Source organism: Hylobates moloch, unplaced genomic scaffold (genome assembly GCF_009828535.3).
Source record: "Hylobates moloch isolate HMO894 unplaced genomic scaffold, HMol_V3 SCAFFOLD_3, whole genome shotgun sequence".
NCBI lineage: Eukaryota > Metazoa > Chordata > Mammalia > Primates > Hylobatidae > Hylobates > Hylobates moloch.
The window spans coordinates 41,840,935-41,859,864 of NW_026652278.1; the positions used below are offsets into that span (position 1 = coordinate 41,840,935).

At 36.8% G+C, this 18,930-nt stretch overlaps 1 protein-coding gene across 5 annotated transcripts in view; it reads right to left on the reverse strand.

Moving 5' to 3' along the window:
• Window positions 1–18,930, reverse strand: part of TNKS2 (tankyrase 2) — a 65,786-nt gene that overhangs the window by 16,033 nt on the left and 30,823 nt on the right. For 3 of the 5 annotated variants that reach the window (XM_032136898.2, XM_032136891.2, XM_058436211.1), the window contains 9 exons: window positions 16,251–16,422; window positions 13,568–13,656; window positions 9,745–9,890; window positions 9,002–9,167; window positions 8,061–8,280; window positions 5,433–5,542; window positions 4,523–4,711; window positions 1,846–2,098; window positions 887–969 (listed from right to left, as the gene is read on the reverse strand). In XM_032136898.2, the coding sequence (XP_031992789.1) occupies window positions 887–969; window positions 1,846–2,098; window positions 4,523–4,711; window positions 5,433–5,542; window positions 8,061–8,280; window positions 9,002–9,167; window positions 9,745–9,890; window positions 13,568–13,656; window positions 16,251–16,422 (1,428 nt within the window). Of the gene's footprint in view, window positions 1–886; window positions 970–1,845; window positions 2,099–4,522; window positions 4,712–5,432; window positions 5,543–8,060; window positions 8,281–9,001; window positions 9,168–9,744; window positions 9,891–13,454; window positions 13,535–13,567; window positions 13,657–16,250; window positions 16,423–18,930 lie in introns of all 5 variants that reach the window. The other 2 variants (XM_032136912.2, XM_032136906.2) reach the window with 1 other exon arrangement.

The following is an 18,930-nucleotide window of genomic DNA, read 5'->3' on the forward strand; positions in this document are numbered from 1 at the left end:
ACCTCAGGTGATCCACCCGCCTCAGCTTCCCGAAGTGCTGGGATTACAGGCATGAGCCACTGTGCCCGGCTCCCTTCTACAAATTTCTAAAATCTATGCTACAACTTGAATTTTCATATGTTCTTTCTTTTTTTTTTTTTTTTTTTTGAGACAGAGTCTCGCTCTGTCACCGAGGCTGGAGTGCAGTGGTGTGATCTTGGCTCACTACAACCTCTGCCTCCTGGATTCAAGCAATTCTTTGCCTCGGCCTCCCGCGTAGGTGGGATTATAGGTGCCTGCCACCATGCCCGGCTAATTTTTTGTATTTTTAGTAGAGACAGGGGTTTCACCATCTTGGCCAGGCTGGTCTTGAACTCCTAAGTGCTGGGATTACAGGCATGAGCCACTGCACCCAGTCATATGTTCTTATTCTACTTCCATAACTACACTGAAAGTCCCTTAGAGTGCAACTCTACAGTAACATTATTTTCTGAACAACAACAAAAATCAGTAAATGTATTCTGACAGAGTACTTTAAACTGAGACTGCTTAGAAAAGCCCAGATATGGCTGGCATATTCATATACCTTCCATAGCAGCTAGAAAAGTGTCAGGCTTGAGAGAGAACTGAATAGACAGTGCTTAAGGATAACTTACTTCAAGAACTGAATAAACTAAACTTTCCATTCAAGAAAGCTACTTTACCATTACTACTCGAGTCAATTGTGTGCTAATAAACTAAATGGAAGTTTCAAGGTCGAGCCAAATTAGAAGGCTGACTGATGTCATTTCTTAAAAAAACATTCTTCCCCAATAGCTTACATGGTTCAGCTCATTTCAAGTATGTTCCAAATTTTCCTTGAGTTTCCATAAAACACTAATCCAAACAATATGATTTATCTACTCACCTGTTCTCTCTCAAATATATCCATTAGGTGCTCAAGTCCAAGATTCCTCACGAATTGAATTATGCTAAAATCTACTCCTGGAACTAGGAAATAAAAAAATCCAAAACAAATGGAATTTCACATCAGAATAATGTATTTCATCACTATAACAATAAAGTCTTGTAATGTTACTACATATGAAGAAAATAATATTAATAGCCACTTAGGATATAATACTGAACAAGAGAAAGCTATAAAATTTCAACATTAGAAAAAAGTTAATCAATGGGGCAGTCTCAGTACTCTCATTTTTATTTTAAACTTTGTTTTTAATTGCATCTATATTTTTAAAACCAGTTTTCCTATCTTTCAGGATGTAAGCTACTTCACAAAAAAGTTTATGAAAACAAGCTCTACATTGTTGCATAAGGTGAGATGAATTTTAACAGAAAAGGTTTACATCTAAAGAGTAGATTAAGGGCTGGGGGCGGTGGCTTATGCCTATAATCCCAGCACTTTGGGAGGCCGAGGCGGGTGGATCACCTGAGGTCAGGAGTTCAAGACCAGTCTGGCCAAAATGGTGAAATCCCCTCTCTACTAAAACTACAAAAATTAGCTGGGCGTGGTGGTGGGTGCCTGCAATTTCAGCTACTCGGGAGGCTGAGGCAGGAGCACTGCTTGAACCCTTGAGGCAGAGGTTGCAGTGAGCCGAGATCACGCCACTGCACTCCAGTCTGGGTGACAAAAGCAAAACTCCATTTCAAAAATAAATAAATAAATAGTAGGTTAGTAGCACAAGACTCTTCGACTGTCAACTTGGAAGGAAGAAAGCAATACAAGGTTAAACCTTTTTAAGGCTATGTTAACTAATTTGATACTAATACATTGTATTTAAGGTTAAAAATGACTCTTTAGCATCCCAAATGGCAAATATGGTGCCACAATACCAGTTAGAAAGTTATTTTTGCAGAACGTCTCACCCTCCTTTTTCTCCAAACTGGAAGCACCCTCTGTTCCACTTGAACTAACTACTGAAGACAGTTCTGAAAAACTCCCAGATAAGTTGTCAAGACTGCTGGCTGCAGAAAGGCTTGATGGGCTAGATGGACCTGAAGAGAGAGCATCTGCAGTGGCTCCTGGGCTTCTCACACCATTGAGCACTTGAGGCTTGTAACAAGAGGGCAGAGCAGAAGGGGGCATGGCTGCTGTCAGAAGAGCGCTGACATCATCCGCCTAGGGTACGTGTCAGAGACAACATCTGCCATAAGCAAGTTTTAAAATGCTATTATACCTAATAAAATACATTTAAAAATATGAGAAATCCCAGCAATTTGTGCCAGGATTATCACAATGGAACATTATTCATTCTAAAAAGTGAAGCAAACAGGTTAATACAGGTCAAACATCCCAAATCTGAAAATTTTAAAATGTTGACGTGAAGCTCAAAGGAAATGTTTATTGGAGCATTTTGGATTTCAGATTTTGGGATTGGGGATGCTCAACAGTAAGTATAATGCTTGAGTATAATATTTCAAAATCTGAAAAAAAATCCAAAAGCCGAAAACACATCTGGTTCTAAGCATTTCCGATAAGGGATATTCAACCTGTATCCAGCTAAACTGTTATTAAAATATAAGACATAACTGAGAATATCTCTTCCAAAACACATATTATCAAAATACAATTTAAATATGGCAAAGCATGAACAAAACCCTAATTCTGATATTGTGACTGAGAAGCACAACGAATTACAGAAATATCAATTTTAAAAGGTAAGAGATTTCAGTCCTATTGTAGTTACTCTGAAAGAAGTAATTCAACCTACACAGAACTTTAGCAAACAGAATTGTCTGTATTTCCTGGAAAATATTCAGCAATGTATTTGTTCCCTAAAATTGAAAGTTTTTTGGAGAGGAGGCGGGTAGAAAAGTTAATCATTTTAATCAAATCTGCTAGAATGGGGCCAGGTGCAGTGGCTTATGCCTGTAATCCCAGCACTTTGGGAGGCCGAGGTGGGTGGATCACTTGAGGTCAGGAGTTTGAGGCCAGCCTGGCCAACATGGTGAAACCCCATTTCTACTAAAAACACAAAAATTATTAGCCGGGTGTGGTGGCGCATGCCTGTAATCCCAGCAACTGGGGAGGCTGAGGCAGGAGAATCATTTGAACCTGAGAGGCAGAGGTTGCAGTGAGCCCAGATTGAGCCACTGCACTATAGTCTGGGTGACAGAGTGAGATTTCCGTCTCAAAAAAATAATAATAAGTAAAAATAAAAAAAATCTGCTAGAATGGAAAAAAGTCCTCACATTTATTGGAACATTAATTTGTTTAATTAGTAATATGTACTATTCTTTCATAACGTTCAACTAATATCCAGCAAGGAGTAAATCAGTACTTGTTTCATAGTCATTTGTTCTGCCTATTCCAGTCATCACCTTTCTCTTCCCCCAGTCTATGCATTCCCATTGCACTCACAGTTTGTAAATGACATTTGTTTATAATAATAGTACCATTTATTGAGTGCTTTTTATGTACCTGATACCATGCCAAAGACTTTAAGTAAATTACCCCATTTAATTCTCATACTAACCAGATATATTTTACCTCTATCTATAGATGAGGTAACTAAGGTTTAGAGGTTAGGCAGTTCATAAGATTGTACAACTTAAATGGTGCAGCTGGAATTCTAGGCCTGGTCTGTCTGACTCTACAGCATTTTGCTTCATTGTAACTTAATTGTATCTGGTCGACTAACATATGGGTGGAATGAATTCCAAATGTTCACTTTTAAGGTAACTTGGAACTAGAAAGGTATTTCCCTGAAGAGATAATGTGTAAACATGGCTGGGTTGTTAGCTGGCTGAGAAAAATCTACTTAAGCCCCAATGCAGCTGAACTACCTCAGTTTCTTATTGTAATGTGGAACAATGGAATCTCTCTCAGTAGAAAGCAGTCTGCAGAAAAGATTCCCCTTCCTTCTCATCTCAAAAAGAATTCCTTCCTCCTTTCTTTCCACTGCTCTAGTCAATGTCCTCAGTGGTAGAGGCAAGAGAGGCATCTGCTTCAGTGCCCAAAGCAGAGGTGGAAGGTTCAGTGGAAGCTCCTAAACCTGCCCCATGCTCTGGAGGGGAAGGAAAACAGGACCTCCACAGGAAAGTGGATAATAGGCTTGTTTCATGAACAGTTAAGGTAGGGTGAGCAACAAGAACTCTGGGATGAGGCAGTGTGGGAGGAAAAGGAATCTCTACTGGCAGCAGGCTTTGTAGCTGCACCTTGGGGGCAATGTTCCCAGTTGGGGTCGTGTGTAAGAACCATGGTCTGTACCATCTTGCGCTGTATGCACTGTAAGTAACGGCATTTTCTGAGGGCCTGGGTCTGTTTGGTTTCCTAACTAACATAAGCAGTTATATCATGTACTTCTTTTTCCTATTTCCAAAATACTCAGTATATAATAACTGATTGATAATTCTATTCTACAGAAGAATAATTATATTACTTTATAATTCTATTTTAATACTAAAGAACTCTTACATTAAAATCGGGCTAAAACCCAAATTTTGCCATTCATATTGACTATAAAGACATTTTATGATAACATCAAGTGAATTTTAAAAAGTCAGAAAAACACTGAGATTTTTCAAAAAGCCCATCACTTACTGAAACTAAATCTAAAGGTGTTTGTCCTTCCTGGTTTTTAAGAGTCGGGTCGGCTCCATGGGCTAGCAACAAAGCACAAAGCTGTGTTCGTCCCTTTTGGGCTGCTTCGTGCAAAGGTGTGAAAGCCCATTTGTCCGTGGCATTGACACATGCATTATACTTTATTAGTAGAGCTGCTACATCCACATGCTGTAAAAGAAAATACCCATTACAGTCTGAAATATTATTTTGTCACACTTTACTTTCTTAAGAAGAAACTAGTTATGTACCTACTTCCACATTTTCAAACTTACTCTGGAAATGAAAAGAAAAACTCTTTCTCCCCAACATCACAACTTATGGGTAGCTGATTAAAAATTACAGTGGACATTTCAATAACTTGAGAAACTATCTAGAAAAGAGTTAAGAATTCTATTTAGCAGGAAACTAGACTAATATGACTTCAATAATTTCTAATTTATTCAAATGTTATAACTACTAAATGTCAATTTATAAAGCAGCAATCTTCCTCAATTATTCAAACTATACCATTGAAGATGGTCAATTTTGAATTTAACATTCAGGACTATGATAAGTCAGCAACAATGCATCTGAATCTGTACAGATTCCATCTATCCTGTTGGTGCCCCAGTGGATTTTCTGGGTACCAACAAATAAACACAATCACCATCATCTCACTGAAAATAAGAGACAGGTGTTAAGGCAGATAACAAAACAAACAACAATACGCCGCATATCACACAGCAAGCTTAGAACAGATTCAGAACCGAAATTTGGAAGTTATTTAACTTCTTTAGCTCTCCCACTTCTCTGCAAAATGAGAACATCAAACTACATTCCATTTGAGCTGCAATACTGACTTTCACTTTAAAATTCCACAAATTTTTAAAGGTAACACGGAAGAACTTACCCCGTAAGATGCTGCATTATGTAAAGGAATAAGTCCTCCTTTGTCTTGGGCATTCACATCAGCTCCGTGTTGTAACAAATACTCTGCAACTTCTAAATTATTATAACCAGCTAATTTAGAAAAGAAGTACAATTACTTTACTTGTTTTTTCTTTTTTAGTCCTATGTCATAATACTTCCACTTGTTAATATAAAAAAGTCACTATATGTATACATACACATATATATGTATTTATAAGGCATAGACATTACTGAAAACATAAAAAAGATTTTGTATAAATCTGAAATAGCTCATTGGACTCTATTAACAATTTACCTTCTGGAAAACATTTCCGCCTTGCCTCAAGTTGGAAGCTTTTTGTGTTATCGATTAGCTTTGTAGATTCCCAAAATTATATTGACTGATTTGCTTGTATCTTTCCTATGAAAACCTTCCTACCAAAGTCTCTGCCTTCATGGGTGTTACATACCACTTCTTGAACTCAGGTACATGGGTCTCAGAGGCTGCAAGTCAAAGGTCTGCAATCACATACAAGTCAAACCAGAGTGGGTCTCAGAGTCCTCTTCCCCAGAAGGCCACAAGAGCATGCTTTTTAGCTAGAGAGAACTCAGAGGTACACATCTCTGCAAGTCTAGTAGAGGAACTTAGGTGCTGTTAAAGCCATGAAATAAAACTTATTTCTATTATAGTTTTTATCCTTTTGCTAAAGGATTTAAAGCAAAAGAATTTAAAAAGATCACGTAGAGAAGAATACAATTATAAAACTGCCATAAAATACTACATTAATCTGAAAGTCTTTCTAGGTCTCAAGGTATGGTATTTAACACTGCAGAAGTGGACAGAAATATTTTGTGCATACAAATTATTTGTGACTTACAAAGACAACTTGGACACAGTAATGTTAAGTGTTCTAGATAAGCTATAATAAAGTTTTAAAAGCTAACATAAATATGCACAGCACAACTTCCAATCAGAGGTCAAGTCATATTTTGTCTTGCACAGACTAGAAACTCCTGATAGCCAGTGGAAGTAAAGCTTTTTCTCACCATGTTAGCATTTGTGGCTTCCAAAATACTTGAAAGACACATAGAGTATTGGTTTCTTTGGATAGTGAGGTCTCAACTTACATGAAGTGAGAATTTAAAGGTAAAAATCATGTATAACACCAAGTTATAATACAAGACTGAAATGAACATAATAGGTTTCCATCTCCCACATTACACGAAATGGCAGAAATTTTGCATTATTTTTTGCTCTTTATGCCATGTTTAAATCATGTATATTTAGACAAACTTGTATGAGTCTACTGTGCCTGTGATGGCACTCCACTGAGGTATTAGCTATAGCTCAGTGATTTTAATGATTTCCTAACATCTGTAATGCAGCTGAGAAAGCTGTACTGAAACCACAATATATTGTATATTTGCACTGAAAACAAAGGTACACTGTGCCAGTTTTATGAGTGAAAACTTAAAACAAATGTTACGAAATGAATTGTACCCTGCAAAATTCTTATGTTGAAGCCCTAACCCCAGTACCTTAGAATATAACTCTATTTAGAGACAGAGCCTTTAAAGAGCTAAAAAAGTTAAAATGAGCGCATTAGGGTGGGCTCTAATCTAATCTGACTGGTTTCCTTAAAAGTAGAGACTAGGACATATATAGAAAGAGACACCATGTTCCATGGGAGGACACACTGAGAAGGTAGACAGCTGCAAGCCAAGAGGTGGTTTCAGAAGAAACCAACTCTGCCAACACCTTGAACTTGGACTCCTAGCCTCCAGAACTGTGAGAAAACAAATTTCTGTTGTTTAAGCCACCCGGTCTTTGGTATTTTGTTATGAGAACTCTCACAAACCAAAACAACAAATAACTTTGGTGAGAGGCTTATGTAACTTCTGAGATTTTTTTTTTTTTTTCCTGCTTGTGCTTAGCAGCTATCATCAGGAAGAATAGAAAGCTTTAGCTTCCTATAAAGAAGGCTGGCTCAAGTAGGCATATTTTTCAAAACTTGTTTACCAAAGGTGATACCAATAAAATGATGACCTGGAATAATGATTCCCAAAGTACATGGGGACTGGCAGAGCCTACTTCAATTGTTCTTACTGAATGTAACATACTAGTAATAAAGTGAACTCGAACTCAGCTAATAGCTTCAAGTACAGTTGTCCTGTACAAATATACTAAAGAGTATAATGGTGGCATTAGAAGATACTTGATTTGAATTTTTATTTTATTTTTTATTTTTTGAGACAGGGTCTCACTTGGTTGCCCAGGCTGGAGTACAGTGGCACAACCAAGGCTCATTGCATCCGTGACCTCCTGGGCTCAATCTTCCCACCTCAGCCTCCTGAATAGCTGGGACTACAGGTGCACACCACCACTCCTGGCTAATTTTTGTAATTTTTTATAGAGGTGCGGTTTTGCCATGTTGCCCAGGCTGCTCTCAAACTCCTGGGCTCAAGCAATCCTCCTGCCTTGGCCTCATAAAGTGTTGGGATTACAAGGGTGAGCCACCGTGCTTGGCCTGATTTGAATTTTTAAAGTTTAGTTACATAAAATATTTTACCTGGGTAAAATGAATCTCAGATATTACCAGCCTAAATCTGTGAAACTTCATTCACTTACCTGCTAAATGTAAAGGTGTTGAGTGTCTGCCTTGGGTATCACGGCAATTTACATTATCAGGAGAAGACAACTTCTTCACTCTGGCTAAACAACCCTTCTTAGCAGCATCTAGCAAAGCTGCATCTCCTCTAAGCAGATCTTGAATATCTGTATCTCCATCTTTAACAAGATCCAAAGGAGTATTTCCATCCCTGTTTTTTTTTGTAGGGTCTGCACCATGCTAGGCATGTGAAAAACAGAAAAAAAGGGGGAAATGGCTTAAATGTGCCGTTGGTCAATGAGAAAATAGTCAATGTAACTATACCAAAGAAAAACTAAATTTATATTGAGACTCTACCTTAAAGGTTAACATCACTGTTACTAATGTTTACTTTACACACAGAATTAATACAAAAAAGAATACAGAGGCAGTTAAATATTACTGGATTTTTCTAATGTATTAATGTAGTCAAAATTTTAAACTACATTCAAAATAAAGTCATATTTCATAAAAAATTAACTTTCATGTTATACTATTTTTACTTTTCATGAACATTTAAATAAAGTACAAATCTCTGTATTCTTGTTACTGTAAAATATCTACTGGTATCTGTACTGAACCAGTATCATCCATTTTATCAACGCTAAATAAATCTGGCTTGTAAGTAAATAATTCATCAAATATTTTTAGGTTAAAGTACTACAGAGAAAAACTAAAAATAATAAGAGAACTATCACATGATAGTTGGCTCTAGACAAAAATAACTCTAGGTGCTAGTAAACATACTTGTGGATTAAAATATAAAATAATGTTTATGATATTTATTCTAAAATCTAGGTACAGAATTAGGTAACATTGCTTCCCATCGCTTACTAGTTTAAGTTTGTACTAGAATTATTTAGAAAACCATAAACATATTCTATGTAATTCATACTGTTTACAGTTAAGTATTTAAATATACCTGGAGCAGAAGTTTGCAAATTTCATATTTTCCTTTTGCTGCTGCTTCATGTAAAGGTGTAAATTTCCATAAATCAGCTACATTAACTACTGCTCCATGTTTAACAAGAAGTTCTGCAACTTCATAATGTCCATAAGAACATGCATTATGCAAAGGTACAAGGCCTCTGAAAAGTAATAAATGAACAATAATGTCACAGAAGAACATGTTTTAATTTAAATAATTACATATAACTGATGAAAGATAATTCTTGAACTACATAAGGAATTATACTGATTATACTTTGTAGAACCTAAATCTATTTAAGGCAGAAGTAAGTTCTTTTTTGGTGAGTCAGGGGAGAACATTTAAAAAATGTTTTAAATGCATAGACTATAACATTCATCCGTATATGCAACATCTAGAATTGTATATTTTTAATAAAAAATAACTTCAAGACAAACTGGAAGAATTCAAAAACCCTCCATGAAAACTGAAAAATTTACTACATTAAAAGTCAGTATCACACTAATGTTGTAATCTCCTTGGCCATTATAAAATTCCCAGGCATTTTGCCAGTAAAGTCTTTATATGAATGCTAACCATATAAAATCTTAATTGAAATTAAGAAGCTCTATTTAATATTTAGGCCAGTGTTAGGAAACAGGCTTCCTTGAAAAATAAAACATATCATACTTCCAGGTTTTCCTAAAAAGGTCAAGTAAAAGTAAGGAAGAGAGTCCATAACAATCGTTGGCATTTACCCTTTATCTTTAGCATGCACATCAGCTCCATGCTGTAGCAGATATTCCACCACGGACACTCTGTTATACCCAGCTGCAAAATGAAGTGGTGTAGACTGACGCCCTTCAATGTCTCTGCAGTTGACACTCTGAACAGTACACAGTTTCTGAAGGACAAAACACAACATACATGATACTACATCTACATATTCTTATTTCTTGTTTCAAGTCATTTAGTAGGAATTTTCAGTGTCTGACTTATTTTCTTGTCTCATTAAATCAGTATTCTCAGAATCTATTTAGTATTCTTATTTCATCTTGTCATTTACTGGGAATCCCTCCGGTCCTCTCATCTATGTCTTTTTTGTGTGTCTTATTATTTTTTTGAGACAGAGTCTCACTCTCTTGCCCAGGCTGGGGTGCAGTGGCGCAATCTCAGTTCACTGCAACCTCTGTTTCCTGGGTTCAAGCAATTCTCCTGCCTCAGCCTCCCGAGTAGCAGGGACTACAGGCACATGCCAGCACACCTGGCTAATTTTTATATTTTTAGTGAGACGGGGTTTCACCATGTTGGCCAGGCTGGTCTCGAACTCCTGGCCTCAAGGCATCCTCCCACCTTGGCCTTCCAAATGCTAGGATTACAAGTGTGAGCCACCATGCCTGGCTTCATGTATGCCTTTATATTCTACTTTTTCTAAAGCTCAAGGGTAAATTTTATCATTACCACTACTGTGTGTATATATATATATATATATATGTAAACTAAGTGCCAATTATCAGCAAGTGTAACTTGCATTTTGTGGCAAATATACATAGAGGTACATGAGATTACGGTAGTACCAGCATTACCAAGGAGATTATTAAGAATTCAGAATCTCAGATCTCTATCTACTGAGTCAGAATTTGCCCTTTAACAAGATCCCTAGGTAATATGTAAACACATTTAAAGTTTGAAAAGTACTCCTTTAGAGCAGTGGTTCTCAAACTTTAATGTGCATTGGGTCCAACCCTCAAATTTTCAGTGTAACTGGTGCGGAGCCTAAAAATCTCCACTTCTAACAAGTTCTTGGGTGATGCTGATGCTGGTGGTTCAGTAACCATACCACTCTATATGGAATGAAATAACTAATAGAATGCTGATGGTTAGGCTGAATGTGGTGGCTCACGCCTGTAATCACAGCACTTTGGGAGGCTGAGGTGGGCAGATCGCTCGAGGTCAGGAGTTCGAAACCAGTCTGGCCAACATGGAAAAACCCTGTCTCTACTACTTGGGAGGGTGAAGCAGGAGAATCGCTTGAACCTGGGAGGCGGAGGTTGCAGTGAGCTGAGATCGTGCCACTGCACTCCAGCGTGGGTGACCAACCCAGACTCCATCTCCAAAAAAGAAAAAAGAAAAAAAAATGCTGATGGTTTATACAGTCCTGAGGAGAATTAAGAAAACAGTTAATTTTCTGTGTTCTTTGGTTCAGACGAGGAAGTGTAGTTATGAAAAGTATGAAAGTCTGGGGAAGAAAAGCAACATAGATAATAAATCAGAGTGCTTAAAGAGTCAAAAGAATATATCCATCTTAGGCCGGGCACGGTGGCTCATGCTTGTAATCCCAGCACTTTGGGAGGCCAGGCGGGTGGATCACCTGAGGTCAGGAGTTCGAGACCAGCCTGGCCAACATGGTGAAACCGTCTTTACTAAAAATACAAGAAATTATCTGGGCGTGGTGGCGGGTGCCTGTAATGCCAGCTACTCGGGAGGCTGAGGCAAGAGAATCGCTTGAACCCGGGAGGTGGAGGTTGCTGTGAGCCGAGATCATGCCAATTGCACTCCAGCCTGGGCAACAAGAGTGAAAACTCCATCTCAAACAAACAAACAAACAAAAAGAATATATCCATGTTAGTAAAAACTCTTTCCCCCTTTTTACTATCCTACTCCCAAAGTGGGGATAACCTAAGCTCAATAAAATAAAGGAGCCTGCTATCAGTGGGTTTACCTCAAGGGGTTTAATCATTGTCCTGGTAAAAAGCTCTTCTGTGCTTCCCAAATAAGAGCTGGCTAGATATACAGATTCAGGGCCCCATTCAAGAGATGGTATTTCAGTGGGTCTCAAGTCAGGTCCCTAGAAATGACTATTTTTAACATGTGTACCAGGTGCTGCTTGGTTTGGTAGTTATCACAGGCCATTCTACTCTTTACCTGTCAGTTTCATTTTGCCCACTCTGAGACAGGTTTTCTAATAGCATGTGTCGAATAAAGTATCCAGCCTGGTGGATTATCAGTAAACAAACACAACTGAGCACAATAGTTAAGTGTTCATTAGGTAATACGCAGATGTTCTTGTCCCAGTGATTCGTACAGAGCCATCTGTCTGGAGGTAGATAAGAAGAATGGCTGATGGAGATAAATGTCCATCAAGTGATTTTAAAAGCAGAGGGGAGGGAAGAAAGCCTGATGCCTAGCACAGGTTTTCCTGAATCCAATGGCATTATTGTGTTCTCTAAGTCCATTTCCTGCCCTCCAACTTCATCTCCTCTTTATCTATTCCCTCCTCTGGACTCCCTCTATCTTTACAAAAACAAAGTTTAGTCTTTAACATGTTTACTAAATATAGTTTTATGTTCTTTAATATATGTAAGAGAATGAGCATTTACAATTCTGTATCTCTCCCTGCCCACAAACACCAAAAAAAAAAAAAAAAAAAAATCAGCTAATTGCTTTCAACTTAATTTTTATGTCTCCTGAAAAGAAAAAATCAGTTCACAACCTTTTAACTCAAGTGATTTGTATTTCCACAAGTCAGTAGTAATAGAAACAAAATCCTCCTTTCAATATCCTATTAGCCTCCTACTTAAGGGAATGAGAATAATGAGGATCAAAATAAAAACATGTCAAATAATAAAACTGCATGATAGTTGCATTTTTCTGTGAGAAATGAATTTAAAAAACAAATCTGAAGTTATCTGAGATGTCTATACTGTCTCAGCCTCCCAAGTACCTGGGATTACAGGTGCATGCCACTATGCCCGGCTAATTTTTATGTCTTTAGTAGAGACGGGTTTTTGCCATGTTGGCCAGGCTGGTCTCAAACTCCTAACCTCAGGTGATCCACCCCCCTCAGCCTCACAAAGTGCTGGGATTACAGACAGGCGTGAGCCACTGCACCCAATTTTACATACATATTTCTACAGTAAGAGTCAAAACAGTAAGAAGGGTTACTCTGGGGAAGACTCTTGTCGGAGAAACAGGTAAGAGATGAAGTTGCAAGCCCTGGGAAAGAGAAGTGGCAACATTGTATTTATTACTATACTAAGCCCTGGATCCCTAGAGGTAGAGGGGGCAAAGAAATGAAGAAATCAGAAGAAATCTATAGACAGAAGTGATACACTGCTTTTTCCCCTTTCTTATGTGTCATATGTAAATAGTAATATAAAATAATTTGATAAACTTTATTCTGTTAAAGGGACAAATGAATAGGTTCTTCAAGCAAAACCCATTTGGTATTACCTGAATTTATTTATATTTGTGAATGTAATATTCACTGGGATGCATGGGAAAATGAAGTCTTTTTCTTTCATTACTTAAGGCTACTCATTTGTAGAGAACAATTAAGATTGTATTATTGACCTTTTAAGGCAAGGCACATACAAAGAAACCAGGCTCTTCATTATAACAGTACAGATTAAATAACAATGTCAAAATAAAAACCCAAAGTTAACAGAAACATAACATTGTATCTTACTTTTACAGTTTCGACATCTCCAGCCTTTGCAGCTTCCAGCAATTGTCTGTCTGCCTCTGAATTACCTAATGAGATACCCTCTAAAAAAGAGAGAGAGAGAAAGAGTGACTAACCTCTATTTGGAAGATGGAACCAAGCTTTACGGAAGGCATCTCATCAGAAAGCAAAGTTCTTTTACAATTTGGTAGATTATGTACGAAATCTCCATGGTAGTAAGGGGGTGAGGGTTAGGGAGGGAAAAATAAGATTCTCTTAAAACTCTTTGAAATACAACACATATAAGCAAAATATGTAAATGTATATAATGATTACAAAATGTGATGTAAGCAATATAAAGGAACATAAAGGAGATGACTAAAGATGGCCTGCTCTATAAGCAAGCCATTGGAATGGTGCAAAAGTATTAAATTAAGAGAGCAAACAGAAATCTAATTGTGTGGTTCTGTCATTAATTAGCTATCTGAACTGGAGCAAGTCACTGGAACTTCCTGGGCCTCAGATTTTTTTAGTTCTGAAGACATAAGGTAGACTAGTAGAAATGTAACATCATTTCCAGGTCTGAAATTCTATGTTTATAGCTCATTTAAACTGTCAGAAAAGGAAAACATCTACTTTGCACCTTAGAACAAAATAAACTCCAGATGGATTAAAGACGTAAGTATGAAAAACCTTAAAAGTACTAGAAGAAAACGGGAATATTTTCATAACATGGAATAAAAAAGCTTCTTGGAGCAGTACATCAAAAGCAGCATCAAAAAAAGAAAATTGGTATTTGGAAAAATATGTCAGGTAATAACAGCATTAAACAAGAATAAAATAGGAAAAAACCAAACTGTAACATGCATCTTTAAAGTGAATATATTTGAGGCTACATGAGCCAAGATAACGCCATTGCACCCTAGTCTGGGCAACAAGAGTGAAACTCCGTCTCAAAAAAAAAAAATTTTATATATATATATATATGGTGTTCTTAGATTACTTGAGGTCAGGAGTTGGAGACCAGACTGGGCAACATGGTAAAACCCTGTAACTACTAAAAATACAAAAGTTAGGTGCACGCCTGTAATCTCAGCTACTCAGGAGGGTGAGGCATGAGAATCACTTGAACCTGGGAGGCAGATGTTGCAGTGAGCCAAGATCGCAGCACTGCACTCCAGCCTGGGTGACAGAGTGAGACTCCATCTCAAAAATAAATAAATAAAAGAAAAATTAAAAAAAAAAAAAAAAAAGAAAGGCCAGGCATGGTGGCTCATGCCTGTAATCCTAGCACTTTGGGAGGCCGAGGCAGGGGGATCACAAGGTCAGGAGTTCGAGACCAGTCTGGCCAACACAGTGAAACTCCGTCTCTACTAAAAATGCAAAAAATTAGCTGGGTGCGGTGTGTGCACCTGTAATCCCAGCTACTTGGGAGGCTGAGGCAGGAGAACCATGTGAACACAGGAGGCAGAGGTTGCAGTGAGCTGAGATTGCACCATTGCACTCCAGCCTGGGCGACAGTGCGAGACCTCGTCTGGAAAAAAAAAAAAAAGAAAAAAGAAAAAAAGAGAAATGGGCAATAAACACATTAAAATTATGTTCAAACTTACTCATAATCAGAAATGCAAATTAAAATATCATTTTTTTCCATCTGCTAGTAGGCAGAGAGGAAATGGAGAGCTACACTGATGAGACTTTTACAGTTAGCATTAAAATCTATTACTTCTGTAATTCACACATGCATATTCACTAAAGGAAAATATTAAGAATTGTAATATCTAGTGCTGACAGAAAACAGGTGCTTTCATATATTCCGGCTGTAAAATGCTAAATACCAGCTTTCTATTAATAGAAGATAATTTGACAATTATATGCTACCCTTTGACCTGGAAATTCCACTTCAGTAATTTATTGTAAGAAACTAGTTGCAAAGGCAAGTAAAAAGCTGTATGTAATGGTACTTAGTATAAAACTGACAAGACTTTACATTCTATCACTAGCCAACTGAATAGGACCAGTGTTATTACCCCAAAAACTGACAACAAAATGAATGTGTGATGTATGGGGGAAGTAATGGGGATCTTGAAAACAGTCTTGTAAATTCACAGTTTTGGCAGATTCCAGGAGGTTGTACCAATCTGCTTTCATCTGTTCAAGCAGTGTTTCTTAAAACGTGGTTCCCAGAATAAAGGCATAAAGATCATCAAGTATTTACTGTTTTAAAGACAGAAAAGCTTAATCTATTACATTTTTCTCATCTGAGCTTTCAGATGTCAAAGCTACTGCATTAAATTCTAATAAAAGTAGAGATGTAGACAAAAATACTTTAAAAGTTATGGGACCAGATATCTGGGCTGAAATGTTTCATCTATGCCAAGTGTGTAGATACTTGATCTAAATCTTTTAAGATGTAATGAATATGAGTGTATTCAGTTGTTAAATGTTTCAATAAGCCAAATAGTTGGCTACCTTATACAAATTCTACCTGCCTTGAATATGTAGGATCTAAAAATTCCTTTCTTTAAAAATAAATAGCCATCATTTTATCTTACTCTTAAAACTTTCCCGATAAAAACTTGAAAGCCATCTATTTAACTTAAGAAACTGGGCAGAAAATGCTACTGGAACAAAAATCATAATTATCACTTAATGACATTTGGGGACTGAGGATATTCAGCTGATTAAAAGTATAATAACCTAAGAAGAAATAACCAAAAATTCTCAATTTTTCTTATTACCAACTCCTACCTATAACACCTGATATGTGAAAAATTTTTAAAGGTTAATTAAAAAAATTAATTTCATGGAAGCATATAATACCTTGGAGGAGTTGCTGTACATTTTCATTTCCCATCTGTAAAGCAGTAAAGCCCTGAAGGGATATAATGTTAGGATCACACCCATAGCTCAGGAGTAGGCGGCAGGTTTGTAGATGACCACAATAAGCAGCTCTGTGTAGAGAAGTCTGACCAAGATTATCCAGAGCATTAACCTTAACAATGCAGAAAAAATGGAAATTAGCCTTGTAATGCAAAATTTAAAACCATACAATCAGATATTTAACACTTTTTACTACTTTTAAGTCTCAATTCTTTTATGAGGCCTATTATCCAATGCCAAAGCAAGTATTTTTGCCCAAATCTAGAGAATAAATTTACCAAGTCATGAAGGCTATCATCAGAAGGAAGACTCAATTTTGGGTTAAATGTGAGATGCTCAATAGTAGTTGTGTTTATCATTAAAGCATTCACAGATATTTAGAACTAGACATTGCCTAAGAAAGTCGAACTCATGTATTTTTACGGATCTCTAAAGTGTAGAAATGTAAAGCTTAACCCCAAGATAGACAATAGTAACAAAACCAAAGATAAATTAGCATTAAAATGCTTATTTCTACTGGCTTAATCTTCTCCCTTATTTATTACGTAAAATATATAGATACACATACTATGGAATAGTCACACAGTGGAATACTCAGCAATAAAAATGAACTACTGATACATGGACGAATCTCCAAAACATTATACAATGTGGGAAAAGCCTTACACAAAAGCGTACATTTTATATGATTCCATGTATGTCAAGGCCTAGAACGCACTCTAATGTCAGAAAAAATAAAATGGTTATCTGTCAAAAGTGGAGATTGCCTGGGACTGTGCATTACTTCTGCCATGAGATAATGTTCTATATCTCTACAGTTTTGGTTACACAGCTGTATGTACTAGTCAAAATTCAGCAAATATCCATTTAAGATCTCTGCATTTCACTGCAAATTTTACATCTAAAGAAAAACTGTAAACAAAGATTAAACTCTAGTTGATGTGCATGTGAAAGTATTTAGGAGGAATAGTCTGCAGATTACTTTGAAACGTGTGAAAAAATAAGATATATTGGTGGATGGAGGAAAAAATGGAAAGATATGTAATACAACACTATAGTAAAATGTTAGTAATAGAATCTAAGTGGTAGGCAGGTATTTTCTGCAAAATTCTTTCTACTTGGTTGTATCTTTGAAATTTTTCACAATAAAAAGAATCACCTGTAAGACTCCACCAACCTTATCCCTACCTCCCTGCTATGGAAATAATTCTTCAACATAGCTATGAAATTAAGTTCCTCAGTAATAAATCCTGTGGACACTAGTGTGTTTTGAGACATTGACCAATTCATACTCATGGAATCAGATAATATGTGAATGTGAATATAATCAAGACCTCAATGAACCTAAAACTAGAGTATGAATAGCTAGTCTCCATGCTTACAGGGCCTGAAAAATTGATTTAAAATGCTCAGGACAATCAAACTATTTATTCACATACCCTAACTCGCCGAAATGTGAAAAATATCCACTTAAAAAAAAACTATTTGGATACCACTTTGTGTTAGGATTAGGGTGACCACTTGTTCTGGTTTGCCTAGGACTTTCCTGGTTTTAGCACTGAAAGTCCTGTGTTCCCAAAAAAACATCCAGCCCTGGACAAAACTGGATGGTTGGTCACCCTAGTCAAGACTGTTTCATTGAGTGTCACAACTCTAATTCAATATGCATCCAGATATTCTTCAAGTAATGTACCACAAGTATGAAAACAGCAATCAACAAACAGTTACAGAACAGAGAGACAAGATATGCCAAGCAGTCAAGCAGAAATAAACTTTATTTTATTCAATAATTTACAATAGGAAAGATCAAGATTATACATTATCAAGAATTCCCCCAAATCAAAGAGAAATTAAGACACAGAGAGGCAACACAAAAAGAAACTGGAGAACTCTAAATAGTTCCTTGAATGAATGGAAACTCAAGAAAGGACAGGTAAGAATAAACTATCCTGCAAATTTCATTTATGGAAGGGCTTCAGGGCCATCCAAGGAGAAGACTGTCTATTCTTCTTCTCCCTTCATCTACAGCATATCTATTCTTTCTCTGTTACAGAGTATACTGAATTTCAACTAAAGATTTTATTTGAAGTAGGCAAGGATCTGTGGCTAAAAACTGTAAAAATTGCTGAATTAGGTGACTACTGTCATCTCTTCCAATCTGAGATGCTGTGTATATCTTTTACTGAGTAGTACTTTTAAAAGTTCCTGGGTAAGAGATGATTTCTAGCCTTGAAGAAAGCATATTTGGTGAATAAAATGCTTTGTGCACAAATGCCAACTAAAGAACAGTAAATTATCAACATGGGGAGCTATTATGTTTTTAGTCAAATTATTTAAATAATATCTTTCCTTCCGTTCAAGTCCTTTGGCTTAGTTACAGAAATAACAGAGGGTAAAACAAAAAACAAACAAACAAAAAAAAGTGGTGGTTGGGGTAAATAACAGAAGTTATCATGACAACCAAGAATTAGAAGATATGGATTAGAAAAGATGATAGGTCAGAAAAGTCCTTAAGAATAACTTTGACCTGTGGGCTGTGGTTAAAAGGAATGGAGGAGGGAGGACATACAGGAATAATATGTATCTGAATAAACCCATAGATGTTCTAGCAAAAATTAGA